At 43.0% G+C, this 10,098-nt stretch overlaps 1 protein-coding gene across 1 annotated transcript in view; it reads right to left on the bottom strand.

Annotated features, from left to right (window-relative positions):
- The window catches only part of LOC123991413 (reversion-inducing cysteine-rich protein with Kazal motifs-like), a 95,644-nt gene that overhangs the window by 32,122 nt on the left and 53,424 nt on the right, over window positions 1-10,098 (bottom strand). Inside the window, exon 11 of the mRNA XM_046292989.1 lies at window positions 51-263. Coding sequence (XP_046148945.1) covers window positions 51-263 — 213 coding nt within the window. The remainder of the gene's footprint in view (window positions 1-50; window positions 264-10,098) is intronic.

Raw genomic sequence — 10,098 nt, 5'->3', positions numbered from 1 at the left:
TGCAGAAAAGGGCTACGTCAAATAGCAGAATGAAAAGATTGGCTACGTACTTGCAGATGACGCTGCCGCGGGACTTGCTGTAGCAGGGTTTGATCTGCAGGGCGCAGGCCACAGCCTTCCACATCTCCGGACGACACTTCCTGATGTCCAGGACGGGGATGTTCATAAAGGGCATCTTGATCGTCCCATTGGACCACAGCTTGATGTCATTCATGGCGCCTTGGTCTGATTGGACGTTACAGCTACGGAACAGCTCTGTGGGCCTAGAGTTAATATAACAAGAGAGAGAGAGAGACATGATAGAATTAGCAGGTGTACTCAATAGCTATGTACCTATCAACAGTGATAGAAATGTGCACACAACAGAAACCCAAATGGAGTCGAATGAAGATTGCAGTGTGGAAGATGTATAATTTCTCCCCTTTGTCACATGACTTGTGTTATAGCTTCGACAAAAGCTTTAAACTGGAAGTGATCATAGTTCGAAGTTCAGAAGGGAAAAACAAACAAAAAAACAGAAAAAACAAGCAAACTACCAAACACTTTGAAACTATAATAACAATCTCAGTAACGATATTAGATATGTTGTTCCAGCTTTGACTGATACGTGGTTGTTTCTCTACTTCAGTTGAACGACCCTCAGTCACTCTGGAGAAGAGAGTCGGCTAAATAACAAACATGGAAACCTGAATCCCACGTGGACACAGAGTGAATCTTAGTACAGAAACTCCTAGACCACTAAAATACTACACACAAAACTGTCTCCATCTGTCTAATGAGACACAACACTGTCTCTGTCTGTCTAATGAGACACAACACTGTTTCTGTCTGTCTAATGAGACACAACACTGTCTCTGTCTGTCTAATGACACACAACACTGTTTCTGTCTGTCTAATGACACACAACACTGTCTCTGTCTAATGAGACACAATACTGTCTCTACCTGTCTAATGAGACACAACACTGTCTCTTTCTGTCTAATGAGACACAATACTGTCTCTCTCTGTCTAATGAGACACAACACTGTCTCTGTCTGTCTAATGAGACACAACACTGTTTATGTCTGTCTAATGAGACACAACACTGTCTCTATCTGTCTAATGACACACAACACTGTCTCTCTCTGTCTAATGAGACACAACACTGTCTCTATGTGTCGAATGAGACACAACACTGTCTCTTTCTGTCTAATGAAATGCATATTCACTCTGCCTTGTGTGTCCAGATGTCGTCTCCACAGCTCAACACCACATGGATGTGGCTGATGGTGATGTCAGAAGGAGGCCAGCCAGATGGCCACTGTTTACTACTGCAGAAACATCCTGGAGACAGAGACCAATGACCAATGGCTGAGAGGGACTACTTCCTGAGGAAACATGTTGCCGGGAGGTGGACAATTTTCTTTAATGATCTACGAGTTGTAGGAAGTGTATTTCACGATTGGTATGTTTCACTGGGAGGAGGGTTACCTCGGTGGTTGATGTTAGATGTGTCTGAGTGCTGATATTCAGTCAGTTTGTTAACTTTAAAGCCTTTAAAATATCCCACTGGCCACTCCTGTGTATATGTCTGTATCTGTGTTCTTGTTTACTTAACTTATCAAGACACCAATGTCCTGACAATTCACACCAATGTCCTGACAATTCACCCCAATGTCCTGACAATTCACCCCAATGTCCTGACAATTCACCCCAATGTCCTGACAAGGTAGGAAAACAATAACGTTTTTGAAAAGTCAGGATTTGTTTAATGTCCTGAATTTGTTCAAATGCTATTCTAAATGTAAGGTTAAGGTTATGGGTTAGATTAAGAGTAAGGTTTAGGGATTAGGGAAAATTTGATTTTTAACAGTCAAACATGTTTACTTCCCAAAAAGTTCTGACATTCCAAGAAAATTAAGCTGTGTGTGTGTGTGTGTGTGTGTGTGTGTGTGTGTGTGTGTGTGTGTGTGTGTGTGTGTGTGTGTGTGTGTGTGTGTGTGTGTGTGCGCACACGCATGCGAGTGTGTTAGAGGAGAGGGGAAGGAAAGTGAGGTCTTGGCCACAAGCAGAGGGACCACAGCCGTGCCTCAGCTCCAGGTCATGAACCAAGCATGACCCCATGCATGGGTAGCGGTCACAGTGGGTTTCCACTCCACCCCAAAAATAAACTTGAATGACCTCTTCACTTTAATTTACAGTGACTGGTTTCCTAGTGTCCCTCTCTTTCTACTCTCCCTCTCCTCTCTTTTCTGTCTCTCTACACATTGACCCACATTAAAATGGCAAGTAAAGTAGCTTCAGTTAAAACAAGGATATTTAGGATAGTTAGTTATTCAATCGATTACATTTTCACCGAGCAGGGTATTATATTTCGTACATGTTAAAAATAGACATGGTGTGTATGGTGTCCATACTTTCAGGAACCCACATTCAACTTCAGCCTTCCTCATCAACCAGACTAAGAAGGGGTTTATCTGTGTAGTTACAGGGTCAGCTTTGTTAAATACATCCCTGGGCTTGTATACGTTTAGCTCTTTCCCCCCACTCTCTTATCCTCCCATCCTCCCTCTCTTTATCTCAGCCCTCCTCTCCCACTCTTCTCTCAGAATGATTGGCATGTGGATTGAGACTTCCTGCCTTGGACCTTGGTGAGCCCTGGACCATGACAAGAGTTGCATATTGTCCAGACAGGCAAGCAGACAGACGGACGGATAGGACTGGCAGACAGACAGACAGACAGACGGATAGGACTGGCAGACAGACAGACAGACGGATAGGACTGGCAGACAGGCAGACAGGCAGACAGATGAACAGACAGGACACAGACAGACAGACAGACAGACAGACAGACAGACAGACAGACAGACAGACAGACAGACAGACAGACAGACAGACAGACAGACAGACAGACAGACAGACAGACAGACAGACAGACAGACAGACAGACAGACAGACAGACAGACAGACAGACAGACAGACAGACAGACAGACAGACAGACAGACAGACAGACAGACAGACAGACAGACAGACAGGCAGGCAGGGAGCAGCAGACAGACAGACAGACAGACAGACAGGGAGGCAGACAGGGAGGCAGACAGGGAGGCAGACAGACAGACAGACAGACAGGGAGGCAGACAGGGAGGCAGACAGGGAGGCAGACAAGCATACCTGCTCTAAAGCAGTCAGGGAGATATCACTGAGACACAGAACAGCATCATCAGAGCCTTAGAGCTGCCAGTCAACAGGATGTTCCCCTGTAATCTCCATACGACCAGTCAACAGGATGTTCCCCTGTAATCTCCATACGACCAGTCAACAGGATGTGCCCCTGTAATCTCCATACGACCAGTCAACAGGATGTGCCCCTGTAATCTCCATACGACCAGTCAACAGGATGTTCCCCTGTAATCTCCATACGACCAGTCAACAGGATGTTCCCCTGTAATCTCCATACGACCAGTCAACAGGATGTGCCCCTGTAATCTCCATACGACCAGTCAACAGGATGTTCCCCTGTAATCTCCATACGACCAGTCAACAGGATGTTCCCCTGTAATCTCCATACGACCAGTCAACAGGATGTTCCCCTGTAATCTCCATACGACCAGTCAACAGGATGTTCCCCTGTAATCTCCATCTCCGACCAGTCAACAGGATGTTCCCCTGTAATCTCCATACAACCAGTCAACAGGATGTTCCCCTGTAATCTCCATACGACCAGTCAACAGGATGTTCCCCTGTAATCTCCATACGACCAGTCAACAGGATGTGCCCCTGTAATCTCCATACGACCAGTCAACAGGATGTTCCCCTGTAATCTCCATACGACCAGTCAACAGGATGTTCCCCTGTAATCTCCATACGACCAGTCAACAGGATGTTCCCCTGTAATCTCCATACGACCAGTCAACAGGATGTTCCCCTGTAATCTCCATACGACCAGTCAACAGGATGTTCCCCTGTAATCTCCATACGACCAGTCAACAGGATGTTCCCCTGTAATCTCCATACGACCAGTCAACAGGATGTGCCCCTGTAATCTCCATACGACCAGTCAACAGGATGTGCCCCTGTAATCTCCATACGACCAGTCAACAGGATGTTCCCCTGTAATCTCCATACGACGAAGTCAACAGGATGTTCCCCTGTAATCTCCATACGACCAGTCAACAGGATGTGCCCCTGTAATCTCCATACGACCAGTCAACAGGATGTTCCCCTGTAATCTCCATACGACCAGTCAACAGGATGTTCCCCTGTAATCTCCATACGACCAGTCAACAGGATGTTCCCCTGTAATCTCCATACGACCAGTCAACAGGATGTTCCCCTGTAATCTCCATACGACCAGTCAACAGGATGTGCCCCTGTAATCTCCATACGACCAGTCAACAGGATGTGCCCCTGTAATCTCCATACGACCAGTCAACAGGATGTGCCCCTGTAATCTCCATCAACAGGACCAGTCACCACAGGATGTTCCCCTGTAATCTCCATACGACCAGTCAACAGGATGTTCCCCTGTAATCTCCATACGACCAGTCAACAGGATGTGCCCCTGTAATCTCCATACGACCAGTCAACAGGATGTGCCCCTGTAATCTCCATACGACCAGTCAACAGGATGTGCCCCTGTAATCTCCATACGACCAGTCAACAGGATGTGCCCCTGTAATCTCCATACGACCAGTCAACAGGATGTTCCCCTGTAATCTCCATAAGACCTGGCTGGGAAGTGTATTTATGTCACGGACACAGAGATCCAGGCCCCTGGGGTGTGGCACACAGTGCACAGCGCTGGCATAGCTACACAGCGCCGCAGGTTTCTCAGGACTTCGGAGATCCCTATCCTCTTTCTATCCCCTTTGCCTCTAGCCCTGTTTGTCTTCCATAGTGTGACTGTGGCCAGCCCCCCCCCCTTCTCATGATACTTGTTACCCCAGGTTTTGTACCCCTCAGGGGGGAAGGCTCTCCTTAAGTTGGCCCCTGGGACTCCTTCAAAGGAAATGAGAGACAGAATTGATTTGTCAGAACTCTGTGTCTTCATCATCTCAGATGAAAAATAATACACGGAATACTGGGGATTGTTTTCAAACATTCTCTACAAAGGGTCTAGCATGAACCGTTTCTGGGGCTTTTTAGGGTTTGATTGCTGCTGAGCTGCAATTCAAAAGTAAATACTGTATGTTTTTTTGATAATCTTGACATTATGGTTCATCATCATTACTGAACAACATGATACCTTACAGTCAATTGACAAAGATACATAAATATATCATACACATATAGAAGTCAAAGAGAGTTCATGGAGAGGTGATGGAGAGGTCATAGGTCATAGAGAGATAAAAGAGAGGTCCTAAAGAGGTCAAAGAGAGTTCATAGAGAGATGATGGAGAGGTCCTAAAGAGGTCAAAGAGAGTTCATAGAGAGGTGATGGAGAGGTCCTAAAGAGGTCAAAGAGAGTTCATAGAGAGGTGATGGAGAGGTCCTAAAGAGGTCAAAGAGAGTTCATAGAGAGATGATGGAAAGGTCCTAAAGAGGTCAAAGAGAGTTCATAGAGAGGTAAAAGAGAGGTCATAGGTCATAGAGAGGTCACAGAGAGGTGATGGAGAGGTCATAGAGAGGTGATGGAGAGGTCAAAGAGAGGACATAGAGAGGTGATGGAGAGGACATAGAGAGGTGATGGAGAGGTCAAAGAGAGGTCATAGAGAGATGATGGGGATGTCAAAGAGAGGTCATAGAGCGGTCGAGAGATGAGATTATGTTTGAGTCTGTAGCCCATGATGATGTTACGTCCTTCAGATCCCCTAGTGTCCAATCAGATATTTTCTCTGACCCTGATTACAGCCTGGAAAATCAACGCTTTTGAAACTTGACCAACGCTAATGATCGGGTGGCTTGTGGCGAAATGTAGCTTTGTGGACAGCGCCTGATGGGAATGAGTCCACAGGCGGGGAGTGTTCTGTTGAACTGTGTGTATTCGCCGGCCGGGCTTTGATGGTGTCAAGCATGGGTCTGCTGGTCCCATGCCAGACCAAGATGCAGCAAGCTGTGACACGGCTGGCCTCCAAGGTCAAATGCAAACACCACAAACTACAGTATAACGGCACACACACGTACACACACACATACACACACACATCCCTATCCATTTTCTCTCTCCTCCTTTCTCTGTGACCTCTAAACAACCTAGCGTGGAAGCCGACCACAACACACATCAGTCAAAGAGCCATCAGTCACAGAGCCATCAGTCACACACTCTTAGAAAGAAATGTACTATCTAGAACCCAAAAGGGTTATTTGGCTGTTACCATAGGAGAACCCTTTGAATAACCATTTTTGATTCCAGGTAGAACCCTTTTGGTTCCAGGTAGAACCCTATTGGGTTCCATGTAGAACCCTTTCCCCAGATGGTTCAATATGGAACCCAAAATAATTCAACCTAGGGCTGTTACGGTGACCGTATTACCGCCACACCGGCGGGTCACGAGTCATGAAAGTAGTCAAATTCCACATGACCGTTTAGTCATAGTAATTAGGCTTCTCCCAGCTCTGATGCTGCTGCTGATCATTAGTAGACTACTGAACTTTCTAACTGTCTGGAATTCAGCACTCTATTGTCCCTCTAATCACTCTGACATCAATGTAAATATGATCTAAAAATCTAATCAAAGACTTTATGACAGCCCATGAGCTCATGTTGCACAACATTTCTATAGGTTTTTCAAGTGCGGGAGAATAGAGTGATGGCCACTAATAAAAAGAGGAGGATCCCATCAGCTTTCTATAGGCTAGGCCTACTATATTAATTTCTCAACTTTCCTAATATTAAGCACATTGCTTATCTTAACATCAGGAGTGTAGCCTATCTGGCTGTCATTAAAATGAACCACGGGCAAAGTGTCCTCCATTCACTATTTAAGTACATAGATTACATGTATTTTTTCCCACTGCCTCTGTTTACGATACAAGTGCATGATAATGGTCCGTTTTAAATCAAAACAAATTTCACACATATATTATTTAGTTCATGTAAAGACAAGATTACATGAAGAATAGTTTGATCTGTGACAATATTAGCCTATCACGTGTGAACGAGGCACAGCATAAGGCAAGAAACAACACATAGTCCCACACCTCATACAGCCTAGCCCATAGGTCTAGATAAGATTTGTATCATACTAAAGTGGCCAAATAAATTCTTAAAATGTAGCACATTAATCCGCTTTACAAAGGGTGCCTAACTGGCAATACATTTCATGTTTGGGGAAGATCATTTTCACCATAAAAATGCACCTTTATAATAAAAGCATTACATGCTAAACTGCATTAGCGGTCACTTTTGATAATGTTGTTTTGCCGCTAATGAAACATTTGCACGTATAGCCTACTGCCATGTGCTCTTTGCTGTGCTTATAATGTGAAGATGTAGCCTAATAGTTTATCAACATTTCAAGTTAAACATTCTTATCTGTTGCGACGGTCTCATTGCTTAAGAAATGTTTTTTTGATACTGGTGGTTGTATTAATTTGGGATCTATCGCATCTCACAACTGTTCCAGACTATGTTTGTAATATTTATTTCTCGCACAGAATAGTTCCATTTTTGTACTATGGTGATTGTAGATTGAAATAGGCTAGTGGTTTTGCTGTTCGTTAGGCCTACTCATCTTGATGGCTGACGAAACGTAAAGGTGGACAGTTCTTCCAATATCTTCAATATGTACCTCCGAATTGGATAAGGGCGCGCGCAGTTGCGTCCCCGATGTGTCTATCTTCACTTGTAGCCTGTGAGAAAGATCCAATCACGTGATGGAGAGCCATGGAGAGCCGTGAGAAGTGCTTCGGAGCATGCAGCACGCATGGAGAAGGGAATTAAAATGATTATATATTGTAATGATTATATTATATTGTGCCCAAGGGCACAAAGGTCACTGGCTACAAAATGCATGGATTTTTTTAAGGGGCGGAACGGCCACACAAAAGGGATACCACCAGGAAATTCCAGGCATTATCAATTATCATTGTCAAATTGTGAATGAGAGACTGATGAAGTGTGTACAGCCTGCGCAAAAAAACAAAGCAGAATTCATGCCTTTCAATCATCATTAAAGTCTCATCATGCAGCCTTAGAATGCATTGAAAATCTAAACATATAGCCCAACGTTTGTATCACAACTGAAGTTGCATAAATACATCTAAATTAAGCATATAGGAGTACCTGTGTCTTTGTTAACCGCTCAACACAGAATAGGCGCGTGTGTGCACTACCTCAAACCTTTAATATTCAAATAATGAATTAATTAATAATAATTCTAAGCAAGTCTTGTCTGCTAAAAGAGTGTAGCCCACAGCCATATGGCATAGTCAGATCAGGACCTAACATAAGGACAACTAAATGAACTAGTGTAGCCCAAAGCCATATGACATAGCCAGATCAGGACCTAACATAAGGACAACTCAGAGTGTGCTATTTTGTTATTCTGAAATAGACTACATTTTCATCATATCATGTTTTTATAGACATATCTCAATTAAATCATGGATTTATTGTGAAGGTGTAGGCTATATTACATGGATTTATTAGACTTCTTAAAATGTAGAAATCTAGTTCCAAAGGTCTGAATTAGTGGCTTGTAGGCTATGTGTGGAAGCCAGGAGATGCTAAAGCTTTTTATGTTAAATAATAGTCAATTACCGTGAGACTGGGAGTTCTCTGCTTGACAATCACCGGCTGACAAAATTTCATGACCACCACAGCCCTACTTCTACCTGGAACCAAAAAGGGTTCTCCTATTGGGACGGCCAAAGAACCGCTTTTGGAAGCATTTTTTCTAAGAGTGTAGACTAGTGAACAGACTCTCTGAACAGGTATAGCAGGTATATAATCTGGTATAGTAGCTAGGTATAGTAACATACCTGTTGTTGAAGTTGGTACAGAAGGTATATTAACAGGTATAGCAGGTATATAATCTGGTATAATGACATAAATTACTTAAATGTAGGTATAGTAACATACCTGTTGTTGAAGTTGGTACAGAAGGTATATTAACAGGTATAGCAGGTATATAATCTGGTATAGTAGCTAGGTATAGTAACATACCTGTTGTTGAAGTTGGTGCAGAAGGTATATTATAGCAGGTATATAATCTGGTATAGTAGCTGGGTATAGTAACATACCTGTTGTTGAAGTTGGTGCAGAAGGTATATTATAGCAGGTATATAATCTGGTATAGTAGCTGGGTATAGTAACATACCTGTTGTTGAAGTTGGTACAGAAGGTATATTATAGCATGTATATAATCTGGTATACTAGCTAGGTATAGTAACATACCTGTTGTTGAAGTTGGTACAGAAGGTATATTATAGCAGGTATATAATCTGGTATAGTAGCTAGGTATAGTAACATACCTGTTGTTGAAGTTGGTACAGAAGGTATATTAACAGGTATAGCAGGTATATAATCTGGTATAGTAGCTAGGTATAGTAACATACCTGTTGTTGAAGTTGGTACAGAAGGTATACTAACAGGTATAGCAGGTATATAATCTGGTATAGTAGCTAGGTATAGTAACATACCTGTTGTTGAAGTTGGTGCAGAAGGTATATTAACAGGTATAGCAGGTATATAATCTGGTATAGTAGCTAGGTATAGTAACATACCTGTTGTTGAAGTTGGTGCAGAAGGTATATTATAGCAGGTATATAATCTGGTATAGTAGCTGGGTATAGTAACATACCTGTTGTTGAAGTTGGTGCAGAAGGTATATTATAGCAGGTATATAATCTGGTATAGTAGCTGGGTATAGTAACATACCTGTTGTTGAAGTTGGTACAGAAGGTATATTATAGCATGTATATAATCTGGTATACTAGCTAGGTATAGTAACATACCTGTTGTTGAAGTTGGTACAGAAGGTATATTATAGCAGGTATATAATCTGGTATAGTAGCTAGGTATAGTAACATACCTGTTGTTGAAGTTGGTACAGAAGGTATATTAACAGGTATAGCAGGTATATAATCTGGTATAGTAGCTAGGTATAGTAACATACCTGTTGTTGAAGTTGGTACAGAAGGTATACTAACAGGTATAGCAGGTATATAATCTGGTA

This window comes from Oncorhynchus gorbuscha, linkage group LG12, assembly GCF_021184085.1.
Source record: "Oncorhynchus gorbuscha isolate QuinsamMale2020 ecotype Even-year linkage group LG12, OgorEven_v1.0, whole genome shotgun sequence".
Lineage (NCBI taxonomy): Eukaryota > Metazoa > Chordata > Actinopteri > Salmoniformes > Salmonidae > Oncorhynchus > Oncorhynchus gorbuscha.
Note: the sequence above shows the minus strand (reverse complement) of the source record. Positions and strands in the feature narration are given on the sequence as shown.